The 26,093-nt window shown below is 39.5% G+C and overlaps 2 protein-coding genes across 2 annotated transcripts; one reads left to right on the top strand and one right to left on the bottom strand.

Moving 5' to 3' along the window:
* Nucleotides 1-2,573: 2,573 nt before the first annotated feature.
* On the bottom strand, nt 2,574-12,014 carry myo1hb (myosin IHb). The gene is made up of 31 exons (XM_068705522.1): nt 11,859-12,014; nt 11,236-11,351; nt 10,353-10,551; nt 10,191-10,271; nt 9,879-10,058; nt 9,688-9,786; nt 9,465-9,578; nt 9,265-9,336; nt 9,049-9,168; nt 8,649-8,716; nt 8,470-8,575; nt 8,268-8,348; nt 8,070-8,161; nt 7,859-7,953; nt 7,064-7,110; nt 6,749-6,829; nt 6,542-6,647; nt 6,256-6,373; nt 5,993-6,106; nt 5,818-5,894; nt 5,660-5,728; nt 5,483-5,567; nt 5,234-5,396; nt 5,029-5,112; nt 4,769-4,862; nt 4,322-4,377; nt 4,107-4,242; nt 3,944-4,014; nt 3,234-3,331; nt 3,044-3,143; nt 2,574-2,952 (listed from the first exon to the last, which is right to left on the bottom strand). Exons 1-31 carry the CDS (start codon nt 11,994-11,996, stop codon nt 2,926-2,928), a joined length of 3,087 nt encoding a protein of 1,028 aa, XP_068561623.1. The 5' UTR covers nt 11,997-12,014; the 3' UTR covers nt 2,574-2,925.
* Nucleotides 12,015-19,518: 7,504 nt separating this feature from the next.
* Nucleotides 19,519-25,819, top strand: LOC137868646 (synaptic vesicle 2-related protein-like). Its single transcript, XM_068705523.1, has 16 exons — nt 19,519-19,608; nt 21,121-21,251; nt 22,203-22,288; nt 22,375-22,473; nt 22,591-22,662; nt 22,766-22,890; nt 22,994-23,057; nt 23,177-23,302; nt 23,374-23,502; nt 23,627-23,700; nt 24,036-24,112; nt 24,205-24,309; nt 24,513-24,624; nt 24,714-24,795; nt 25,076-25,165; nt 25,255-25,819. Exons 1-16 carry the CDS (start codon nt 19,550-19,552, stop codon nt 25,522-25,524), a joined length of 1,701 nt encoding a protein of 566 aa, XP_068561624.1. The 5' UTR covers nt 19,519-19,549; the 3' UTR covers nt 25,525-25,819.
* The last annotated feature ends 274 nt before the right edge of the window (nt 25,820-26,093 follow it).

Here is a 26,093-nt window from a genome sequence, read left to right on the forward strand (position 1 = left end):
TGTAGTTAAAATTTGAGAATGCGCACTCTTCAAATTTTAGATGCAATCTTTGCATTTCTATCCCACATCAACATTTTCCTTCTTGCTCTAAATAAGACAATGTGTGCTGAAACAGTAATTCATAGAATGAAGAATAAAAGAAGACATTTGAGTCATGAGCGTGAATGTTAGCATGCCAGTGTGGTAAAATGCTGTCAACGTATACAGCTTAGACTGATGAAAGCTGATGAAATCGATTTGGTGAAATTTTACTTTTTTTCTGAACAGTTTACTAGCAGAGCTGTAAGACTTTTATTTTTTTATTTTCATGTTGGTATTTTTGTTGTCCAGCAGAGTGTGCTGCAGATTAAGCTACTGCACAATCCAATGCTGCCTTCACTGATACAACATTCATGAGTTAGAAGACAAAAACAAGTTACACTGTTATGCCTCACATCCTTATTTGTTTCCTGGACACCCATTTGGCACCACCTTAAAGTTGAAGGTAGATGGAAATTAACAGAACTTCATCACGACAAGTTTGCTGAAAACAATCCCAGAGGGGACCTGTAGGGCCAGCAGTAGGCCAGTAGAGAGAGCTGCTACCTCAAAAGTCATCTAAGCAAAATATACTTACAGTTGTGGTCAAAAGTTTACATACACTTGTAAAGAACATAATGTCATGGCTCTCTTGAGTTTCCAGTTATTTCTACAACTCTGATTTTTCTCTGATAGAGTGATTGGAACAGATACTTCTTTGTCACAAAAAACATTCATGAAGTTTGGTTCTTTCATGACTTTATTATGGGTTAACAGAAAAAGTGATCAAATCTGCTGGGTCAAAAATATACATACAGCAGTGCTAATATTTGGTTACATGTCCCTTGGCCATTTTCACTTCAATTAGGCACTTTTGGTAGCCATCCACAAGCTTCTGGCAAGCTTCTTTGACCACTCCTCTTGACAGAATTGGTGCAGTTCAGTTAAATTTGATGGCTTTCTGACATGGACTTGTTTCTTCAGCATTGTCCACATGTTCTCAATGGGATTTTAAGTCAGGACTTTGGGAAGGCCATTCTAAAACCCTAATTCTAGCCTGATTTAGCCATTCCATTACCACTTTTGATGTGTGTTTGGGGTCATTGTCCTGTTGGAACACCCAACTGCACCCAAGACCCAACCTTCGGGCTGATGATTTTAGGTTATCTTGAAGAATTTGAAGGTAATCCTCCTTCTTCATTATCCCATTTACTCTCTGTAAAGCACCAGTTCCATTGGCAGCAAAACAGCCCCACAGCATAATACTACCACCACCGTGCTTGACGGTAGGCATGGTGTTCTTGGGGTTAAAGGCCTCACCTTTTCTCCTCCAAACATATTGCTGGGCATTGTGGCCAAACAGCTTGATTTTTGTTTCGTCTGACCACAGAACTTTCCTCCAGAAGGTCTTATCTTTGTCCATGTGATCAGCAGCAAACTTCAGTCGAGCCTTAAGGTGCCGCTTTTGGAAAAAGGGCTTCCTTCTTGCACGGCAGCTTCTCAGTCCATGGTGATGCAAAACAAGCTTGACTGTGGACACTGACGCCTGTGTTCCAGCAGCTTCTAATTCTTGGCAGATCTGCTTTTTGGTGGTTCTCGGTTGACTCTTCACCCTCCTGACCAATTTTCTCTCAGCAGCAGGTGATAGCTTGCGTTTTCTTCCTGATCGTGGCAGTGACAAAACAGTGCCATGCACTTTATACTTACAAACAATTGTTTGCACTGTTGCTCTTGGGACCTGCAGCTGCTTTGAAATGGCTCCAAGTGACTTTCCTGACTTGTTCAAGTCAATGATTGGCTTTTTCAGATCCATGCTGAGCTCCTTTGACTTTCCCATTGTAGCGTTTGTGGGCGTTTGTATCCAATGAGCCCTATTTAAATGGCCTCAGAGAAGTCACCAGTTGTAGTCACTCATAATCACTCACAAGAAGTTAAGAGGCCATGCTATGAAGCTCATTTCATTGACACAACTTTCTAAGTCACCAAAATTGCTAATTCATGTTGCTGTATGTATATTTTCGACCCAGCAGATTTTGTCACTTTTTCTGTTAACCCATAATAAAGTCATGAAAGAACCAAACTTCATAAATGTTTTTTGTGACAAAGAAGTATCTGTTCCAATCACTCTATCAGGGAAAAATCAGAGTTGTAGAAATAACTGGAAACTCAAGAGAGCCATGACATTATGTTCTTTACAAGTGTATGTAAACTTTTGACCACAACTGTATGTATAGATTATCAAGCATTCATTTAAAATGTGCTGGTGTATTTTGTTCTGTAATTAAGTAATTTTCACCCAAGAAATACTTTTCACATGCAGTATCTGTGGTTTAACATGTTTTTAATGTAACTGTAAAACATGGGTGAGGTGTATTAGAAACATTAATTTATAATACACGCACACATATATATATACGTATATATGTATGTATGTATATATATATATATATATATATATATATATATATATATATATATATATATATACGTATATATATGTATATATGTATGTATGTACATATATATATATATGTATGTATATTATCATGTTATCATCTACACAGGATTTAAGACACATTTAATACAAAAAAAGATTAAAAGCGCTTCTATTCATATTAAAGATGGTTGATTTCTCCAAATCTGACAACAAACAGTGTTCAATGTGTTCAACAAGCAGACCCAATGATGTTCTGGCTAGGCTCTACTACTAGTTTCTTGTCTGCTCTACTGAGATATTGGCAGTATAATGCTTGCATACATATCAGTGGATAACATTGTCATAAAGATGCAAAAGGTAAAAATCTGCCTAAATGAAACATGATTGGCATCAACCGTGGAGCAGGATTACAAAACAAACACGGCTGTTACTAAAATACGCAGCAACATCATCCCAAATCCCTGGCAGAATCATCTGGACTTGGTTCTGGTAGATTCCTAAAGAAGAAAGTAGAGACTTTTGTCAATTGTTGATAAAAAAAAGTAATTTTACGTTGTCTTAACATGATGAAGTCATGTCCACACTCACCACCATCAAATGGCCGTTCTTTGCCCTGTAGACCATCGACTCCTGACCACTCTTGAAGTCCACAAACCCCTCTCTGCCAGGCTGGATGTCAAATCGCACACTGCAGGTGACAGCAACAATTTCACATTGAATTAGAAACATCCGTTGTTTTTGCTTAATTAATATTACTACATAAATCCAGATTCTGTACCTGCCCTGGACCACTTTGGTACAGTTCTGCTTGTTGGCAATAAGACTCAGCTTAGTCAGGGCTTCAAACAGGTAGTCACACTGCAGAACCAGATCCCCCTAAAAGAACAAATAGTGTTTTTTTAACTGTTAGATGTGGTGATTTTATAATCCCTAAACCTTGAATGAAAAGATTCATAAGGTAATGTTTCAGATCTGATCTTGTTCTCTTAGTGTCTACAATACATTCAAATGAGTGCTTTTGAGTCTAAGGTGGAGATGCACCGATATTGGTATCGGATATCGGTCCAATTCTGACTCAAGTAGCTGATCGGGTGTCGGCGACAATGGGCCGATCCGGAATCAGACACCATTACTTTGATACAAAATGTTCAGTGAATTTATATCTACATAAAAGAATGATCCCAGTCTTCCTGAGACACACAGCTTATTAATTAAACACTGGTATAGTATCGGTGCTCGGCATCGGCCGATACTTAACGCCCATTTAACGCTATTGGTACTGAAAAAGTTGGCTCGTTCAGCCATAGTGTGAGGAATGTCTTTATTGCACTTTGCTGACTTGAGTAATTGAACCACCATACAAGCATACATAATCTACTGATGGTGTTATCATGATGCCATCTGTTTGTCTTTTATAAAGGCAACCAAAACATTGTTTTATATCTAAAAATATATTGTGTGTAGACACCAGTCTGTTGATAGGTCTACCTTTTGCTTGATGTCATCACATGTAACATGAAGGATCAGGAAGTTGTCACTCAGGTTGCTGACTGACACACCTTTAAATAGGAAAATAAACATGTATGTAAGTTTCAAGCATGTGGGTCACTCTCCCTTCAGATCACGATGCCTGTTTTGTCTCACTCGTTACCTTTCAGAGAGATGTAATCCATCCGTTGCTTGATCTTGGCCTCCTCGACCAGGTAGGCGGCTTCCTGGGTGAAGATGAGCTGCCGGAGACGAGCCCTGAACCCGTTCCTGTCGTACTTCACCACCGGCACACTGTACTGTGGGACGGACGCACACACACAAGGTCAGAGTGGATAAAAGAACAAAGATGCAAAGTTTATTCCAATGTTAGTTTACCTTGATGTGCTCATGCCGTATCATCTGAAGCACTTTGATGCTTATGTCTTCTGCATCTTAATAGAATAAGAGAAGCCATGAGGGAGGATTTCACACACAAATTGAATACAATAATACGATACTATCTCAGTAATTCCATTATAACTTGCTTATCAATCTGCAAAATAGTCCATTAACCGGCTCACAAATATCTCAAATTGCAGAATCAGGTTTTGTTATTTCATTTCAATTCTTCATCATCTGGAAAGATTTATTCCATATAAGCAAATTCTGAATGAATACATCTAATCTAATGTAAAGTACTGCTGGCATCTGCAGTCTTCAAAGACTATTTTAAGTATACAGTATTATCATGTTGTATGTATGCTCTACTTAAAAGTATTAATGCTAAATTCTATATTCCTGTACGTACTCTCAATGAAAAGAAAAAAAACTTGGCAGTCTTACTAATTCTGGTGTCCACGAAAGGTCTGCACACACTGAAGGGGTAGTTTTCTTTTTTTCCTTTGAACATGGAGCTCGTTTGTGCTTTTAGCAGATACTGGAAACAGTAAAAATATAAAAAGTAAAAGAAAGTAAGTAAGTCATTTCCTGAATTTGTCTGGGACTCAAGTGTTACCCACAAACGTTTTTCTTTATTTAGTTATTTTAAATGTGGAATGGATTGTGAGTGCATGTATTGCGGTGCCTACCACCTATGACTGTACCTGTGCTTTCCTCTGTGGAGTGATCCCTCGGACGTACTTCCGCACCATGTGACGAATGTAGAGCTTCTTCAACAGCTGGGACATCTTCATAAACAAAATACAGTTTGACACCTTTTACAAGGTGCAGCCGTTACCAAAATCACCAACGTGTGCCCTCATGCATGCAGCCTTAGAAACAGCTGATACAAACAAATGTATCACCAACCTCCTTCATTATCGGCGGAGGGGTGAGCCAAGAGTCTTTTTCCAAGACGTTTTTGGGAAGGTTGTCCCTCAGACGTGTGAGGTAGTTCTGCCTCACGTACGACAGGTACTCACTGTTGTCAACGCATGCCGGCTGATTTCTAGTCATGAAACCTTTAATGAATCTAGAACAAATCAATAGATGGGTAACTCCTCAACATAGACTTTATTAGGCTGTATGACCATCTCCTCTGTCATCGTGTGAACTTACTTCTTGATGACTTTGACAGCCCATGCCCTCTTTTCACGTTCCTTTCTGGCCAGCAGACCTCTCCAGCAGGTCTCAATCTTAGTGGCTATTTAGATAAGAAAAGGGAATAAAAAGTAATATCTTACAATGCTTGTGCATTTGCATTAGTTTAGCGTCAGTGTGCATTTTAATACTCACCAGCCTCTTTCTGTTTCAGGTAGTCTCCTTTCACTCTGTAGCCTTTGTACTTGGCCTGAATCCTTGTTGCTGCAACAATGACAGTTACAGTTTCACCCTCAGGAGCATTATGATGCTTAATATAGAATTGCAAGTGAATGTACAGAACAGCATCTCACCTAACTTATGTTTGCAGACCTGAAAGGTGTCTTCTGTTGCAAACAGAGTTCTAGGGTGCCGGATGAAAATTTTTGTCCTTGAGGGGAAAAGACATTTAGTGAGAGGTTCCTGTATCTCTTCCAGGTGAACCTTTCATAGACAGTCTATGGCTTCTATGCAGCACCATCTGCCTACCTGCCCATCTTGTACTCATCAGGTTTGTAGCCCAGGTGTTTGATCAGGCACCGCACGCCTTCTGCTGCCGTACCTTTCCAGTTGGGCCAGGTGTCAGGGCACAGAGCCTTATACCTGATTACAGAAGAAGACCGCAAAATCGCACTGAGCTTTAAACTTTATAAGAATAACGGCAGCAAAAATGAAAACATGCCAAATGTGAAAATATGCCAAACTTTATATGCAATTTAGATGAAAAAAAGAGTGAAAGTGTGCTTAGCTACCTCTGGAGAAATATTTCGTATTTGCGTCGGTAAGCAAACCCAGCGCGTCTGACTCTCAGATGCTCCATCAGCCCCAGGTACTTCACCTGATGTCTCACCAACACATCATCAAAGCGTCCTGAAGGGGACATCAAAAGTCATCGAAGTTCAGGGGTCAAAACTGTCTTGTCTAACTTCATCTGCTGGCTGACTGCAGGCTGAACATATAGGCTTCTACACAGTAGAAACCATTAGCTCAGCTAGGGCTCTAGGGTCTTTTCAGAAGTGGAGGATTTTTGGGACACACCTGGCTGCTTGGCGTCATTGGGTTTAATGCAGCGGACGTACCAGGGCTCTTTGGACATTAGGATCTCAGTCAAGCCCACTAGACTGCTCTTGAACTGAGTCACCACCTGGGGAGTCACAGGAAAGGTGTCAATGGTTTGTTTATAGTAGTTGTGTAAATCATTAAATCTGTGGGTCATTGAATGTCATCATCTGAATCGTTTCTTACAGTTTCAGGTCTCCTCTTGCTGTCCGGTTCAGAAGAAGGAAAACAGTGTTGGATAATAGCATTCTTGGACTGTCGCATGACCTGAAGGAGAATAGGAAAACTATATAAGCATCGAACATGTCAGACAAAACCGTATGTACCATAAATAATTCTGTAATTATGCTGCTTTACTTTAATGTCTATTTTCAGTTCTATTTTTGCTTTTTTTTTGTTAGGACCAGAGGATATCAGAAGTCATACGGTAGATTCAAAACTAATATTCAAAGACATTTGTGTATCACCTGGTTTCATACTATAGAAATTAAATTAAATTACCTCTTTCCCATTTCGATACAAGAGATCATTGTTTTTGTCCAAGAATCCTGAAAGTTTAAAGAAAAGTAAAAACTTTTAAAATAGCAAAAAGTATAGCATCTATTTTGGCAACAACACATTCTTCCTCTTACAAATTATAAGTTTAATTAGCGAGGCTGAGCAGAGGTGATTCCATAACAGTGCTCCGTTCAATAGTGATGTAAACGTGATTCAAAAAATGCTAAAAAGTGGCGCAAATCTTACTTTTTATGAATCACAGACCTAGTGTGATGATATGGTGTAGTTTAATTATGCTTGAAGGTTTTTACAGCACTTTGGCAAAAATGGACTCAATTACCAATCTCAAGCTAGGCTACTCGTTTTGATCCATGTATTTGGGATCCCACGTTATTTCTTTGGCTTCTTTAGCTTGTTATTAATCTATCATTTTCAACACATTGTGTTATGGGTAATGTTAGGCTTCTGACATCTTAAGTTTAAATTACATTTTATTCATTACAAAATATAGGTAATTGTTACTGGTGGGTAGAAATATTGTCACTTTCATGGTAATTTGTCAAAATTACACGATAGTATTTGAAAGTGATGTATTTTATTGACTGCAGATATTGAGAGCTGAAAATGTGACGTCTCTAATCGCACACAGAAATTGTGAGAGCACTTGTTCGAGACTTTATGACTCTTCTCTATTTGTACTAATGTTACACTACATTTTAGCAATAGGCCGCTGTTCTTTGGATGGCATTGTAATAGAGTCAGAAATGATTTAACACACAGAGGTATAACATCTCTTACCAACAACACAGTATGTAACCTCTCCAGCGTAGTGCAAGAGGCGGAAGTCTCCTCTGTCCAATGTCTTCCTTGTCTTTTGGTCTGCAAGTTTATGTCTGCAGGAAGGGGACATGTAGTGTAGGTTATTATGATATTCATGGTCATGTGATGTGCTGGTCTCAACATGCGTAGACAACGTTCACTTTCTCTCAAGCAAAGCTGTAGAGCTCACGTGACAAAATGAGGGTGACCACCAATCGTTTCCTCCATCTTCTCTAGGAAGGTGAGATCTGTGGCCTCTCCAGGACGTAAACATTCCTCGTCCTATATGAGATGACAAGCATCAATAATTCAGTGTATTCAGTTTTAGTTGTTTGGGCAAGCGTACTATTTGTCTTTCTGGAGAAGCATAACTCAATCCTAACTTTACCAATAAAGATATGATTCCTCTGTGTTTCTCCTCCACGAGATCACAGATGATCTTGTTGTTGAAAAATGGCACTGGTTCCCACTGTGCAAAAAAACAAATGAGGAAAGCATTAGTGGTTGAGAAGCAGTTTTTATTGTGAGTTTTATTTCTGCACTGTGAACCACAAATGACAATATTAAATAAGGATTAATAGAGTTATTACTTCAATCCCTTCCATCTCGTACTCCTCCTGCTCTGACTTGAGGGTCAGCTGGATGAAAAGCTGCTGCAGCTTCTCGTTGCAGTAGTTGATGCAAAACTGCTCAAAGCTAAAATACATCAGAGGCACCGTTAGTATCGTATTCTTCATTTCTGAATCAGCTCATCTGTGTGGGATCTCACCTGTTCACGTTGAAAACCTCGAAACCATAGATGTCCAACAGACCAATTACTGTTTTCCTGGAGGAATCCTACAGATGATTTACGCAGATATGATTTCTTCACATGGAAAATGTGTGCGATTTTGTGAAGCTAGTCCTCTTTGGAGAAACTCAACCTCATATGTTGGTGTTACTTTAAACCAATACAATTACATTGTGGGGGAAAAAATCTGCCCAAAGTCAAATTTGCCAGATGTGCTGTTACCGGAATTGTGTGTTTTCAGACTCACAACAAATCAAATGGCCGCCTCAGGGTGGCTAAAATCTCATTACCCCAATTTACTCCCCATTTCTGTGATCTTTATGAGACAGGTCTGGCTAGGCAAGATTAGAAAGAGAGAAGAATGCTTTTTTCCCCTCACCTTGTTAACTAAAGATTCATTGATCTTGTTGACCAGCCAGTTGAAAGTGCGGCCATAGATTGCTTTGGCGAGAGCGTCCCTGGCATATACTGCGTGGTCCACCGAGAAGGGACTAAACACCTTTAACGTCAGAATAATGTAGATTATCAAAAAGAAGCACTACACACAAGTTAAACATATTTTATACTTAAAATAAAACAAAATAAGTCAAGTCACCTCCTCTGTTTTGGCTTCAATCTTCCTGTGGGTTAAACCCTGTTGTAGCACCTGAGTAGGAATCCCCAACAACTGCACAGCGAATACAAGCAAAAACATGTAGCACCAAATCTCTTCCTGGTCTTCATCAGAAAGTTCCATGGAGACATATTTAGAGTTTAAAGTTTAAACTATATGCAGTGTTTTTTGGTTGGACTCACCTTTGACACCCAGTGCATCTCCTGGTTGTTGTTGAGAGAGGCATATCCTCGAACATTTGCTTCAAACTTGACATTTCCCAGATGGAGCACACTAGCAATTATTCCAAACAGGTGCTGCATTTACACCCAGAAAGAAATACTTGATGAATCACCAGCAAAATGTATCGTTCATAGATTTAAATAACGCTTTGTCCAGGTGTGTAAAGATACTGTTACACCTCACCTCAATATCACTCTCACTGATCTCTATGACAGAGAGGGCTCTCCGCACCGTCCTCCAGTCACTTTTATCATTGATAGAGCTAACTTTGGCACAATCACCCTGGAGGAGACACAGTATAAAAATGTCTGAGTTGAGAAGTTTTTGTTGCACCATGATATAAGACGAGTTTTGTTTTGTTTTTTTCCACTGACCTGCACCAGGTAACTGTAGTTCTGGCAGTTTCTCTCCAGGCCGAGCCAGCGGAGCAGATCTTCCTCTCCTCCCTCCACCAGCTGATAGAAGATGTGAAAGTTTCTCTCCCCGTGGTTCTGGTGGACCACACGGGACTTCTCCAGCAGGTAACTCAGGATGTGACCACCAACTGCACCTCCCTGTGTGCGAAAGGTAAGTCTTAACCCTTAACTTAAGTACTTGGTGTGAACCTTGAGGTCCTTACACTGCTGTGTTGTATTATCCTGACATTGTATTTTACACTGTAATGTAATGAATATATTTCTGTCCACCTGGTGGTCAAACTGGATGTCCATGTATTTCCCAAAGCGACTTGAGTTGTCATTCTTCAGGGTTTTGGCGTTTCCGAAAGCCTTGATGGTGTAAAACAAAACGCCATTAAATGCCTTTAAAATCATGTTATAAGTCATGGTACACATATCCATGTCACTGACCTCAAGCACTGGGTTGGAGAGGAGCAGCCTGTCTCGGACGTTGTTCAGGAGTTTGGTACTTGGACAACTGACAGCGTAGAACTGCAGGATTTTCTTGGAGGCTTCGGTCTTGCCGGCCCCACTCTCCCCTGAGATCAGGATGAAGTGGTTGTTGAACTCGGACAGCATGGTGCGGAAGACGTTGTCTGCCAGCGCATAACTGAAAGTACAATAATAGGTCAAAGTCAGCCCCGAAGTCAGACTCGGCAAAGAATGCTTTTTTTATTGCTGAACACAATGTAGCTTTTAACACTCCTGTTTAAGTTATAAATTACATTTCTCTCTTCCTTTACAAGAGGCCAAAAACTTAACTCCATGTCGCTGTGATGCCTTTATTGGATAGCTGGCTGACAGTGGAAAGATGAAAGGAAGTGAGGCGAGAGAGAGATCGAGCATGACCTGCAACAAAGGTCCGCGTCGTTGTGGTTCGTGGTTGGCACCTAAACTGCTTGGGCACCATGACGCCTTGCATTTATAATTTATAAACTCTTGTGTCACATTGACATCCTTTCTTTTTTCCTTCTAATGTGATAATGTTTCATGCAATTGAAAGTTGTACTTGGATACAGCTGTAGTTTTATCTTAATGCTAATGTCAGCAAGTGAAATGTTTATCATGTTCACATCTTAGTTTGCTAATTAGCACTAAACACAAAGTACAGCTGAGGCTGATGAGAATAGGAATGTCTTTAGTTTTGCCGGTTTTGCTTTGGTGAAATCATAATTTTGATCTGATGATAGCGCTAGATGAAAAGTCAGTAGGATTAAAAATTCCATGACAATCCATCCTCCCCACTGTATGCCAATACACAACATAAATGAATATGACATTTATACAATCTTACATATGAGGTGGCAGCTCAAAGAAGTTCACACCCATGTAGGTATCCATTTGCTTCTTGCTGTAGATATCTAAGTCTTTATATGGGTTGACCGACACCAAGAGAGTTCCAATGTAGGTCTGCAGAGAAAGACAAGGAGAGGAAGTCATGTTCTGCAACTCTTGCACATTTCATAACATTACATTACATTACATTACAGTCATTTAGCAGACGCTTTTATCCAAAGCGACTTACAATAAGTGCATTCAACATTGGAACAAAATGACTTATCAGCACAGTGATGAATGCACAGCACACTGCTGGACATTGTTTTTCCTCAAACATTACATGACATTAAGGGAATGCTTCCAGCAGTGTGCTGTGCATTCATCACTGTGCTGATAAGTAATTTTGTTCCTCTTATCAAAAGCAATAAGTTTGGTTAATCACTTGTCATGACCTCATGGACACCAGGGGACCTTTAGATTGCTCACTGTGCAAATAGAAAGAACAGGAGCTGCTGCTTCAGCAACACAAGGTGCCTTATTCAGCAAAAGCAGCATTAGGACATTGTTGGGTTAAAGGTCGAGGGTGTGAAGTTTAATTAGAGTAACAGAACGAGTCGGGTGATCCGACATTACACTCACGTAAACGAGATTCTCATGGAAGCGTTTCCTCAGGTTGTCCAGGAAGGCACTCTCACTCGTGTAGGCGTCCAGCAGAACAAAATCCTGGATGCCCACGCGATCCCGGGCTGTCAGGGAGGCCTCCATGTTCCTCAGCATCTGGTTACAGCGCTCCTCCAGGCTCTGTGCCCGAGCAGGAACACATCCGTGACAAGGAAACAAGTTATTGCAACACAACAAAATGATGTGTCAAAACTGTATTTTGCACTTTAGACCTTAATAATACAATGTATTGTTCTTTTAAACAAAAGCTACAGATATGATGTTATTTTTGACCCAGTTGTCATTCCTTTAGTCAAGAACAGGCCTATATGTCCCATCCTTTTCCTTTGTGTCCTGTTTCCCCCAAAAGTTATCTGATTTTGTTGAGGTTGTCACCACTCAAGAACACATACACACACGCATGCTCACAATCATGGATGATCTAGGATGTATATTTCCCAGTGGGTGTCTCATGTCCTGCCTGTTTGTCCCTATATCTGTAACTTCCAGTCAGAGCCGTTAGTGGCCTTGGCTGCATCCTTCATGTGCGGGACGGATCTAAATTCAGCCATCACTATCTAATCTGCTTCCTTGCTCTCTAACAAGCCATCAGTTTTGTTCAGGACAAGAACAGAACAAACACGAAATACCATCACCGGAAGCTTAATATAGTCCACAGTTTAATATAAGATTAAACAGTAACTGACACAAATAAAAACTTAATCCAATGGAATCTAGAAGTAATTACAGTCATTTTAATATGTATAAACACAGGACATGATCTGCCACTTAAAGATGTTCAACTGAAGAAGTGCCAGGTAAAATAATCAGCCAACCGCAATGCACTTTAATTACGGTGCCATGAAAGAGCCACCCAGTATTACGCCTCAGTAGTTTGGCTCTCATCACTGCCAAGTTGACCTGTCACCAGAGTAACTGACACTCACAGATCATTCTCCAGTAAAGCAAGCTGATGCTCTACTGACCCAGCAGAAATTCACATCAAAATGTCAGAATAAACCATGTCCCGAAAAAAAACAAATGTGATCGTTAAAATGTTCAACAACGTTTTGCAGGAAAAAGTTGAATAAGCTACTTACCCTGAAGGTCCCTGATGTGCATGCATGTGTGTGTGCATCTATACCTATTGTGAACTGAACATCTGGTTTTATTGAGGGAAAGGACAGTAGTATGACAGGAAACACTGAAAGATAACGGTCTCCACTTCCCTCAATAGGAAACCATCAATAATCGAGTGAGTTCACGACACAGGACGCAAATCTCATTCGAAATATGCATTTGTGTGTGTGTGTGTGTGTGTGTGTGTGTGTGCTGTGCTTGTAGATAAATAAGTTACTGTAGATGTTACTCTACCTCTCATACAACATACTTGCGTGAACGTTAGCTGCATGTAACTTTTCAGCAAATTAATTTAAATCTGAATCACAGAATGGTGGAGGATTGGGAAAGGCTGTGAGGTCACTCGTCAGCAAAAAACAAGAACTTGTTGATCTTGCTTCAACTTAAGAGACTCCACGATCTTGAAAAAAATGTCACGATTAGGCTTCATGAAGCCAAGCAAGAAAAAAAGAAGGTATTTCTCATCTAATAATTCTACAGGAAAGCTACTTTATTTAAAGAATGTAATGCATTTTTTCCATGTGAATATTATTCATTCCATATATTTATGAACATTAAATATTAATTGTATATTTTACATAGCAATTAATACAACTTAAAGCTCTAAATTCAGCACATAAGTCACTCTCATTGGCCGAACACAATACGGATTAGCCTATTTTTTAATTGACACAACAAAAGAGAGAAGTCCAACAACTGGTAGCAGTGTTATAATTTTAAGGCCTTTCAAAAATTACAAGCTTCTAAATACCTAATGTACCGTTTGATACTGACTTACGGTATTAACCTAAAGAATAACAGCAGTAACAATAACACTAGGTATCAAATTGTATCACAGAGATGGTCTCTCCCAAAACATTTCATGTGTCTGTAAATATAACGTTCTGATATGCCAACTGTTCGTCTGTGTGAGCAGGCTGTTGGCTGGGCCCAAAGTGCAGGGCAGAGATTTTTCTGCCATTTAGAGGATACATTACATCTGCTGAACAAACGGCAGATCGTCAAACAATACTATGCAGTAAGAGGATTGACAGTTTTGCTAAAGAAAAAAGCAACAAGATGGGATGTGGCTTTTTCTTTTGCAACATTGACGTCGGATGTAAAATGGACAGTGCTCAAGACTTTAAGATATGAACAAAGAAGATGAACAAAACACTGTCACATGTATAAGGTAACACAAAAAAATCCAACATGAATATCTACGATAAACATCAAATTTTGATGTCAGGCTTCAGCGGAACAGGAAAGTCTATCTGACCCGGAGACCATCACCTGAGAGGGCGCTCCTTTGTCCCTGTCTATCCAGTATGGTGCCGGATCCTGTTACGCAGCCACAAAGTGGCAGTTAGGCTCCTGAAAGAGATAGCGCTCCTCGTGGGCCATTGACTGACACCACACATCACCCAGGGCAACACACATTTAGGGGGCTCCAGGTGTCTAGAGAAACCTGACCGTCACAGGCCTCCATCACACCAGTCAGGTCCAGTACCTCCTCTGTTGCTTCTGTTTCACACAAGCATACAGTCACCATGCTATGAACCGATTACCCTATTTGGCTATTTTTGCATCGCTGAATTGGTTAAACATGTTTTACTTCTGGACAGTAATATATGGTCAGCTTTTATTTAAAGAAGCATTCATTTATTTTTCGGCCACTTGGGGTCAGTGAAACGAACTGAACACACAACATTCACATAGTATTGCTTTAGAACGTTGTGCTCTATTTCCTCATCCAGCAAATATAGGGCAACATTAGCATTCATTATGTCATGTTTCATGTCACCTGATGTCCAAAATTCACTCTTTTAGCTCTGATTTTGGTCTCCACCAACTGCTAAAAGAAATGGCTGTCTTTTCTATCTGATAAATGCTCCACTATGTTTACAAGCAAGTCACTAACTTTCTCTGTCTGTTGTTTAGTGCTGAGCAGGTAACGTGCAGTGGGTTCCTCAGATGTTTTTTATTAAAAACTGCTTCTGCAGCAGAGTGAACCAAAACATTAAAACAAAACCAATGGGCTAAAAAACGTTAAAACGCTCGAGTCGATTGATAATTCTCTATGGATTTGTCACAACGAGCAACCCCTTTCACATTTCAGATTGTCATTTGATTAAATGAGGTTGTGAAATGTATAAGTGCAGCCATTACTTCATTTGAATTAGAGCATTACTGTGGCACGTCCACAGAAGTAGTCATCCAGTATGAGAACATCTGGAGTTTTTACCTGTATTTTCTTAAATACAATCCCTTAAAATAATCCTCAAGTACTTAAAGTACAACACAATTGCAGCCAAGATATACAAGCCATGTTCATGTAATTACCTCCTTTACTTCCAAAGCCTTGTGCGTCATGGTTGAATCGGTCTTGTGTGATGAACCTGAGAAATCCAAATAACTTTGAACTTCAACCTCCAGGTGTACAACTCAGACAAACACAGCCATAGTGGAGCCTCTTTAAGTCAGCACAGGTCTTTCACCAAGAATCTACTGTCTCCTCTACTGCTCAGGTTTGCATCGGTCCCTGATTCAAATACTGGCTCGTAGCAGGCCCGTTATCACGACCTTGGACAGAGCGGCTGAAGAAGAAGAGGAGGAGGAGGAGGAGTGTGGCACTGCTGCTTCCTACCTAGCTGGCGTCCCTGCAATGTAGGTAATGAGGCAGTAATCAGCTACCTGGCTCTGGAAGCACTGAGGCTGGTTAAACATTCATGGAGTCCAGGCAGCAAACATTCATTCAGCGCTTCACCTGAGTGTTGAACAGCTACTCTATGTGTTTAAGGAAGAGTGCGTGTGCATGTATTTCCGTGTGTGCGTGTGTGCGTGCGTGTGTGCGTGTGTGTGTGTGTGTGTGTGTGTGTGTGTGTGTGTGTGTGTGTGTGTGTGTGTGTGTGTGCAGGTATGTAATACAAGGATGTAGTAACTCTATCTTCCCAGAGACCCGTCCTCATCCTCCTCCCCACAAAATTACAGCACAGGTATTCGATTACTGATCTTTGATTAGGCAGATGCATTTCAAACTAATTACTAGCTGCTCATTAGAGCCATAATGATGAGACCAGTTCTGGATCAAGCTACTGTTGATTCGGTGACGCCACCTGTCAAAATCACAGATTATTTCAGAACTGCAGTAATGTGCTACTGTTATGCATTCAGTTTTCAATGAAAGCTTTTAAAATCAACCTTAATTAATAAAATAAAAAATGTATTCAAATGACTAATCTGTAACACGGTGCTGAACTGATTTTATGTGTCCTAATGTACACAGCCACAAATTAGTATTTTTTAATATGTATGCCTTTATGTTATGGAGTGCCAACAGGAAATGTGGAGAGACGGAACAGATGAAGATGGACCATTGTACTTTTAGTGCTATTTTTTTTTTTTATTGATATCACTATAATACAACATTGTACCCCGGTGCTTCTATCTCACCTTTCTCTTGTGGGTCAGTTGTGACAGGCCTGCGGGCAGCGTAACATCGCCCTCTCATTCCGTCTGTTTAAAATTTAACATTGTGCTTCCTGTAAGCATCAACAAAGGCATCTTACGTTACTTAGATTGGCCAAAATACATGGTGACATAAGAGAGCATGCTGGAAAAAATGGTCATCAGCATAATGTAATCCATTATGCAAATACTGAGAGGTTTCAAGGATCTACTCAATGATGAGCCGTGGTGGCCACGTCTTATTGATTTACATTGCTCTCATGGAAAACCCAGTATCATTTGATAGCAACACCTCATACCTCAACAATCCAATCCTATGTGTTCGGCACATGTTGATTTAATCTACTGTATAGTTAAAATATAAATGCAGTTGCAACTTCTGCTTGAAAATATTTGCTGTATTAGATACCTACTATTTTTATTGTGTTTTACAGGAAAACAATTATAATTACTTAAGACTAAATCAAAACAATGCTAAACGGCTCTAATAACAAGGGATGCATTAGTACTTTTAAAAAAAAATTACAATTGGATATGCGAGCTGTGGTACCGATACAAAAAAGCAGTTTTCAATACCATAAACACAATTTTTCATTGAACAGATTAGGCTCAAAGTTCTGATAAATGCATTACTGGTGGTTGCTGTATTAACTCCATGATATGACTGTGCCTAAATACAGCGCAGTATAATATGATAAAATACAGTGCACGTCTAATAAAATAATATTGTATTGTAGATATTTTTTTAAATGTATATAAAGTCAGAAGACTAAAAATCTGAGAACTAGCTGTACATTTTCAGTACTTTGTGTATTTACATTTGATCAATCTTTAAAAACTTTTGAGGTTAGATACCCAGCCCTAATGATAACGCAAACCACTGGTTACTAGAGTATCTCTTTTCATTTCATGCATAGTTTCAATACTGCACTGAGGGTTCAAAGTGTACCATTAAAAAAAGTCTTCAAACCACATACTGTTTAGTACTAACTCAAACACAAGAACACGTCTCAATATCTGATAAGGACAGAAAAAAAGAGGTAAATAATACGTCTATTGCAATCGTGTTTCTAAAGAGTGAAGGACAAGTTGGATCACAAAGTGTCCTTGATCCACCACTTGTCCAAATAAATATTCACAGGTCCGATTAGTCCCAAACAACTAAACTTTCAACTAATCCTTTATTTATGTGAGCAAACAGCTCACTGTCGACAGGGCAGGACTCCGAAGACTAAACCGAGCTGTGAGGCTGACGGTTTCAGAAGTGGAGCATTCAGGGAACAAATCACACAACAACTAATGTACAGCATCACAAAACCTGCTGTTTTCGTAATGTGTGCATGCAAACAGGATTTTAACAGATCGAATATCTGTTCGTAGGATAGGTCATTAAAGTGTCGAAGGCTTTAAGCATGTACAGCATATCTTGTGTCTTACCTTTGAATCCATGTCTTAATTCTCTGTGCAATTCAGAAGAGCTCTGCTGAGGTTCTGTGTCGTTCTGCGTGAGTCTGGCCGAGCAGCTGATGTGACCTGAGGATGTATTGTATATTCTACCTGTATTTATGACCGTCCCATAATGCAGCAGCCTCAGCATGTCCTCACGGTGTCCTACTTTTCGACAGCTTTTATTTTCAGGTTGGCCTTATTCACTTGAACGGGTGCAGAGGACAGAAAACTTCCATCAGTCACGTACAAGATGGCTGGTAAATGGTAAATACTCAATATCGTTTGTTTTTGTGGTTTGCTTACCAGCACATCACACTGTACATTTGCACAAGTACTGTACTTACCTTTTTATGTTACTTTATACTTCCACCAGATTTAAAAGGGAAATATTGTACTTTCTACTCCACTACTTTTATCTGACAGCTACAGCTACTTTTCAGAAACATAAAAAATATATATAAGTGTAAGATAAAGGTATAATATATATATCTATGTGACTTGTTAAAGATTAAACCAGTGGCTTGGTGCTCCTTGCCATGTTGTCTATGAGTTGATTTCCCTTCTAATCTTCTCTCATAGTTTGATTTAAGATAATGCTGGAGAGAGAAAAAAAGTAACAACACCATACTGTACTATACAAACAAATGAAGTGATAATACATCTTTTATTTTTTGCTTTAGTAGGATGTTGAATTCATGACTTCTACTTGTAATGGAGTACTTTTAGATCATTGTATTGTATACATCTCTTTCTCTCGTGTGTGTGTGTGTGTGTGTGTGTGTGTGTGTGTGTGTGTGTGTGTGTGTGTGTGTGTGTGTGTGTGAATATGAACCAACATACACTCAGCTATGAACACAAGAATCTCTGACAGCAGCAGCCTTTACAGAGAAAGCATTGCGGCTATTTGACACACCAGAAAGATGAGAGCACAACCTGCTGTCGGCTAGAGGGTATAACAGTCAATCAGCCTCCTCAAATGTTTCAATGAAAAAAAAGATTCAATGAAATAAGGAACATTTATTTTGACAAATTCAACTCTGTAATCCCAGATTTCAAAGAGTTGTATGACCTCTACCACACACGCACACATTCCCTGTCTGTGCTTTAACTTTTGGTGATCAATCAACTAATTTATCTTAAGCTTAGCGCACTGTTGTACTTATTGTAAGTCCCACTGGATAAGAACAGAAGCTAAGAGCCTTTAGGGGACGAGGGAAGATTATTACAGTTTGATTTATCTCTGCTTTTGGATTTGTGCTTTGTCATTTCATTACTGGCAGCAATCAAATAAAATAAAAGAATATTTAAAAACTGGCTTCATAGTTTGTGTCTTGTTTTTTTTTTTTACCAAATTATCACCAAGTGATAAAGCTGAAAAATGCAAAGTGATAATTTTCTATCTCATCATCGCTACTTATTGTTTATTCATACATCTAGCCCTCTAGAGAGAATGTTTGAATAAGTATGGCTGATCCAGCGAAACTCGTGTTTTAATAACCTCTTTCCTTTCTTCCCCTGAGGTACTGCTCTCTGATTGGGTGTATCAGTGACACCTGAGACTATACAAATATTTGATGAATAGCTACAAAGAATATTGTGAGGTAAAAGTCTCAGCTCGCTAACACTTAACTGAAATGGACAGATGGCGCCGAAAAAACATTATTTACAGACGATGGAGAAATCCTGAACGGAGGTAAAACCACCACATGATTTCACTGTTATATTCCCTCATGTTTATGTATGGTACCAGGTAATGTAGCCTACTCTGAGTCAAGAACCTGTCTGGCAACTGTCTGCGCACCAGAGTGTTGTGGGTGGAAACTTATTAGAAAATAGCACGGGTGTTGGCGAATCGGTCATAAAGAGACAAAGCAGTATTTTAAATAAGTTAACAATAACGTATAGTAACATTTAATGGACTCAGACTTTGAGTTGCGTTTCCCAAAAGTCCGCGAGAGTTTAGGGCTTTCCAACTGTCAAATCGCAAAGTGCCTGATTATGTATGCACAGTTCCCGTAAGTCCGTGTTTCTGCAGACTTTGCCAGAGGAAAGTCAGTTCATAGCGTTGTGACGTTAAACCTTAGACTGCATGCAAGAAGTAGCCAAAACACAGGGTTCCCTTTCTCATTTTCCAGTTTGTTCATCCTCGATTCCTTTCCTCGCGTCTGAGCCCCGCCCACGGGAGATGCGAGGAGAGAGGAGTTGAGGTAACAGGCACTACACAAAATGAGATATCCTTCCCTACTTCTGTATTTTATGATCTCTTTTAGAGCAGTATAACTGTATTCAAGACAACCTACTAATTCAATTCACAACGTGGCATAATGGGACAACAATATCATGTCATACTTTTTTATTCTCACACACACACACACGCATGCACACATACATATATATATATATGTATATATATGTATATATATATATATATATATATATATATATATGTATATGTATATATATATATATATGTATATATATATATTATACATACTGTAAATATGACAACATGAAATACAGCAAGGTAGTGCTTAATGTAAGAGAACATTGTTATTGATTTAATAAATTGACGTCCGCAGCTGTTTGCACTTGTAAACATATGTCACGATTATAGCAGTTGAATTGGATGAAGCCTACATTCAAGATAAAAACATAATATCAAGGTGAATGTCATTAATGCAGTTAGAACAGCACCTTATGAGGCGCTACATAAACTGTGAACGGTAGAGAGTTTGATCACACATCTGATCACCTTAAATAACTACAATTTATGAATACAAAAGGAACAGCTATACATTTGTAGAGTCTTGCCATGGTTTGAGATTATTCCAGCTGCGTGTCACGCCTCTTTTATTTGCCATGGGTGCCGAAAAGCTTTTTATTGATATATTTTTAATATCTTTAAATATGTGATCTGGGGCCAACTACCTCCTCGGGGTGAAATTACTAAATGTGCCCATATTGTTTCTCATGCTAGTATAGGCAGATAAAAGTATCAAACCACCTGTTATAAGACCCCTGTTAGTTTGTCCCACACACATTTTTAGTTTGCGCTACGCTCACGGTGTGCTGTCACAGAGCTATGTATCTCCAGGCTGAGGCAAATTCATTTTATAATTACAAAAAATTTACATATTGTACTTGAAACTCAACCTTTTGTGCTTAATAATGCCTATTTTTCTCCCTTTGGTGTGCTTACATTAAGGAGTGAGGTGAACTTTTTGTGTCACAGCAATGAGGACTACACAGAAAATGAGAGCTGCACCATAACCTCAGCAAGAGTCTACTCAGAGGGAGTAAACTATGCATCCACAACTGGATTTTGTGAAACTGAAGGTCTGTAGAACAATTATTAGTTGTAGTTTATTCATATTTTGATCTTATCCATGTGTGAAAAATATACAATCAACAAGGTGGCCTTTCGATTTAAATGTGTAATTCTTGCAAACTGAAACTATGCTTGTTTTTTTTGTGAGAGAGAAGGTGGGAGAAAGTTTGCATATAAGATGAGGACTGCTACATTGCAGCAGTGTAGCTGACCTGACCTGCCATCAGTAGTGGAAGAAGTATTTCAATAATTTATAGTAAAGGTAGTGATGCAGCAATCTAAAAATGTCATGCATTTAAAATTAAAAGTACAAAAGTATTGATAGCAAAATGTACTTGAAGTGTCAAAATTAAACCTATTCATCTGCCTCCGTCAGGGTTCATCATTATATCATTGGATCGATATTGTTGATGCATTGACATGTGAGCAATACATTAATGTTGTGGTTGCACAACGTAGATATCATTTTATTTGTTTGATATACTTTTTTGTAGTTTAATCTATAACAATGCAACATATTTTAATGTAATGGTTGTTTGTTAAATTTCAATTTGAAAAGTAACTATAGCTGCTTAAAAAATGTGTTGGGGACATTTTTTTTACAGTATTTCCCTTTTAAAATGTTGGGGAACAGAAGTACATTGTAGCATTAAACAAAAAAACTTAAGGAAAGAACAAATACTTCAAAGATGTACTTTTTAAGTTTATACACAAACTTTTGTGCTGATCTGAAGCAACACATTCGAGTGATGACGTCTAATCAGCTTCTGTTGCTCTTAAAGAGACAGTTCTAAGCTCCTAGAAAAAATATTTTTTCAACATTATTTAACTTTTTTTTTGAGATGTGTAAAACCCAATATCAATATTTTAACATATTACTCATGTATTATGTTGTGTTTGTTGTGATTCTTCAGCAATGCATACTTTAAATTGCAGTGACTGTCTTGTCCTTTTTCCAGAAACCTTCACAGTAGACGATGCGCTTGAGGCCTTCGGCTTTGGAAAGTTCCAGTGGAAAATGTCTGTCCTCACCGGACTGTCATGGGTAAGAATCCTAAAACACGCAGAACAGTCGTCACTCTGACCTCCAGATACTGAATGTAATGTAGCTTTTTGCCTCTCTGAGAGCAGATAGGAGACGCCATGGAGATGATGATCCTCAGCATCTTGGGCCCCCAGCTGCACTGTGAGTGGAGACTGCCAAGCTATCAGGTGGCTCTCATAACATCGGTAAAGTCCCTTTTTTAAGTACTGTATACTCAAAGTGTTATTCTATAGCAAGTTAATTCTGAAATGTGTTAAAATCTTCTCTCTCAAGATCTTTTTTTGTTGTTTTTATTGCCTCAGGTGGTGTTTGTAGGAATGGGGATCGGTTCACCTGTAGTGGGGAATGTGTCTGACATCTATGGCAGAAAAGCAGTAAGTCTCATATTTGGGTTTTTAATGATTTAGTGAGGTTTTTTTGTACATGATTTGATGTTTAACGTGTGTGTTTTCTGTGTTTTGTCTCTGTGGTGAACAGGGTCTGATGCTTTGTATGTGCTGGGTTCTGTTCTACGGCCTGTTGAGTGCCTTTGCTCCGGTGTACAGCTGGCTCTTGGTCCTGCGGGGCCTCGTAGGCTGCGGTCTCGGAGGAGCTCCTCAGTCGTAAGTTCAGCTGCTTCCTCTCCTTGTGAAGCCTGCACTGAACAGACCTGCACATTTCAATAGCCATGAAACGATTTGCAACAAACGTTGGGTCTCTTTTAAGGGTGACACTGTACTCAGAATTCCTTCCAGAGAAGTCGAGAGGCATCTGTGTCATGCTGATTTCGGTACTGTGGTGGTTTTGTTATCTCTGCATGACTTTAACCGATTCCAGTGTTGAATCTTCGGTCTGATCAAGCACACCGCTTATTGATTCCCTCCTGATTGATGTTTTTTTGTGCATCAGGCATTCTGGGCACTTGGCTCTGTGTTCGCGGTCCTCCTGGCATTGTTGACAATGCCCACTCTCGGCTGGAGGTGGCTGCTCGGCTTGTCTACCATACCAATTGCAATCTTTGTTTGCTTCTCCTTCGTAAGTATGTTGGTTATAAAATAAAACCGGCCAAGAATCAAGCTCCAACGGAACTTTTCTGTGTTACACAGTGGCTACCTGAAAGTCCTCGTTTTAATGTGCTGAGCAGAAAAACAGAGAAGGCCATGGCAACTTTAGCACGCATCGCCAAAGAGAATGGCAAGGCCATGCCGCAAGGAAAGCTTATCGCCTATAAACAGGTGAGGTTAAAGATAAACAAATTCTGGCATTTCTTTCAGGTAAAGGACACAAGTGTCCAATACAATGCTTAATTATTGATATTAATAAATTAGCCTTTTAATTAGTGTCATTTTTATTTCACAGAATGGCCGTGGATGTATCAAAGCTCTCTTCTCTCCCCGGTACTGGAGGACTACTCTTCTTCTGTGGTTTATATGGTTAGCTTAAATAACACATTTTCTCCTCTCTGTCAACTTTCCGGTATTCTGGTATTTTGATCTAAAGTGATTATTTAATCCAGGCTGGATTACTAAATAGTGGTTGGTACCCATGGCACAGGAAAGATAGTGCTGAGACTGCCTTGTGTAGTCTGCTGTGTGCACTTTATATGATGGGAAATTAAAGGTGTGTGTACACACAATGCACAGAGAGAGGGAGCAACAGATTTGAAATTATTTCTCCTCTAGTAGGTTAGTCCAGCTATGTGTTTTAATGCTTTGTGTTCAACTACGTGTACACAACTTAGAACGCTGCATTGTGTTTTTATCCAAAGGTTTGTAAACACCTTCTCCTACTACGGGATAATCCTGTTGACGACTGAGCTGTTCCAAGCTGGACATTTATATGAGAGTGAGTATCAGCACCCTGTGGACCAGCTTTTGTCATATTGCGTCTTAAATTGGAACAAACCCCAAAACAAAGCTATCCTTCCTTCCTCATAGCAACGCAAGGGGCCAAGATTGAACCAAGCTGTAGTCTGGAATGCAAATATTTGACATCAGCCGACTACAAAGACCTTTTATGGACAACCTTAGCTGAATTCCCAGGTAAAATGCTGCTCAGTAGTGTTTTCTCAGAGCTGTGGTATGTAATTAAAACTTTCAGGTGAAGACCTTCATGATGCCAAGAACAGCGTTGAGCCAATGTACAGAGTTTCCTCCATATTTCTTTATCTGTTGAATTGTAATTAATTCACACTGTGTCTTGACTGCCACATTTAAAAGATGTTTGATTTTCATGCTTGTTTCAGGTATTTTAGTTATCCTTCTGGCAATTGACCGTATTGGCAGGAAGAAGAGCATGGCTCTGTGTTTCTTCATGTTTTCTTTGAGCATTCTGCCCATATACGCTTCTATTGGGAGGTAAGTTTGTGTCACTGTGTTGTTGTGTCACATTGGAACAGCAGCAATATATTAAAACCTCAATCTTAACTGTCTTTCTGTCCATGCAGGACAGCTGTCACAATCTGCATCTTTATAGGCCGAGCCTTCATCTCTGGAGGATTCCAAGTTGCTTTCGTTTACACACCAGAGGTATGTCTTTTACCAAGTTAACATTTGTTTTTAGATCGTTTGAATTAGGGCTGCCCCCTCTTAGTTGATTAGGCAACTAATTTCTTTAGATAATCCATCTTTTTTTCAATGTTTTTTTTATGCTGAATGACTGTTTTTGTGTGATTCTTTGTGGAGAAATTCTATTCTAAAGATCTGTCGATTAAAGCAACTAATGGATTAGTTGACAGTGTTAGTCGATTTTCTTTGGTTGAGGACCGCTCTAATATGAACTGGACAAAATGCTCTCTCCTCTCATTAGGTGTTCCCTACAGAAAACAGAGCATTAGCAATGGGGATTTCAAATATGATGAGCAAGGTGGGTGCCCTGATGACCCCCTTTGTGGCGCAGGTGTGCAGAAGTTCCAGCACCATTCTGTTATCAGACTCTTTCAGGCTGTTTCTCCGCCTGGCTCCTCACATTTTGGGTTTTGGTTCTAGGTGTTGCTCAGGACATCAGTGTATGGCACCCTGTCATTGTACTGCGGCTTTAGTCTGCTGGGTGGCATTGCATCCTTGATCCTGCCCATTGAGACGTTGGGTAGGGGTCTGCAGGAGTCCAGTCTTGATGAGGAGGACGGAGAGCAGACGACCACCACAACAACCAGCGAGTCAAATGATACAAACGCAGGAGAACCAGAGGTATCTCATTCAGGAAGAGTGAAACCATTTAAAAGAAAGGATCATTTGTCAACTCCAAGGCTGCTGTAGATGCCACAGTTGTCTGTTTAACGTTGTCCTGTTGTTCTTCACCCATCATCGCTCCCAGGATTCAAACTAATCTCATTACAGGCAGGGAGTGATAATTGAGGGCAGGCCTACTTCCCATGTCTAATGAGAGCGGAAGCACACTTGGACCGGTTTGTTTACCCTCTCTACATTTGGGCTATGAAGAGCAACAGAGTGACATTATGGACAATGGTGATCCACTGTACTCTGCTTAGAGCTACACATTTGTAAGACTAAGCCCTAACATTTTGTATAAGAATGACTTCTTGTATTTATTTATAAGCCTGACTTTTTGCTAATTAAAGATGTTCAATATATCTTAGACTCTGTTTTATTTTGTCAGTGAAGAAAAGATGTATGGTTCTATCACTTTAGAGCTGCAACGATGACTTGATGAATTGATAAGTGAATCAGCAGAAAACTAAACTGCAATCATGATAAAATCCAGACATTATTGTCAAATTCAGCAGTTTCCTTGTTCAAACATAGTAAATAGTTTTTAATTTGGGACTTTTGGTCAAACAAAACACATTTGGTGACATCACATCGGA

Source organism: Cebidichthys violaceus, unplaced genomic scaffold (genome assembly GCF_023349555.1).
Source record: "Cebidichthys violaceus isolate CVI_PGR_0920_01 unplaced genomic scaffold, fCebVio1.0.p SCAF_12, whole genome shotgun sequence".
Taxonomy (NCBI): domain Eukaryota; kingdom Metazoa; phylum Chordata; class Actinopteri; order Perciformes; family Stichaeidae; genus Cebidichthys; species Cebidichthys violaceus.

Bases quoted from the DNA above. Each gene is read 5' to 3' on its own strand.
- LOC137868646 (XM_068705523.1), top strand. From the start codon at position 19,550: ATGGACAGATGGCGCCGAAAAAACATTATTTACAGACGATGGAGAAAT. The intron at 23,058-23,176 runs GTACTGTGGTGG...TTTGTGCATCAG, and splicing joins TCTGTGTCATGCTGATTTCG to GCATTCTGGGCACTTGGCTC. The intron at 23,701-24,035 runs GTTAGCTTAAAT...TTTTATCCAAAG, and splicing joins CTTCTTCTGTGGTTTATATG to GTTTGTAAACACCTTCTCCT.
- myo1hb (XM_068705522.1), bottom strand. From the start codon at position 11,996: ATGCTGAGGAACATGGAGGCCTCCCTGACAGCCCGGGATCGCGTGGGC. The intron at 8,349-8,469 runs GTAATAACTCTA...TTTTTTGCACAG, and splicing joins ACGAGATGGAAGGGATTGAA to TGGGAACCAGTGCCATTTTT. The intron at 3,144-3,233 runs GTACAGAATCTG...TGTCACCTGCAG, and splicing joins ACCAAAGTGGTCCAGGGCAG to TGTGCGATTTGACATCCAGC.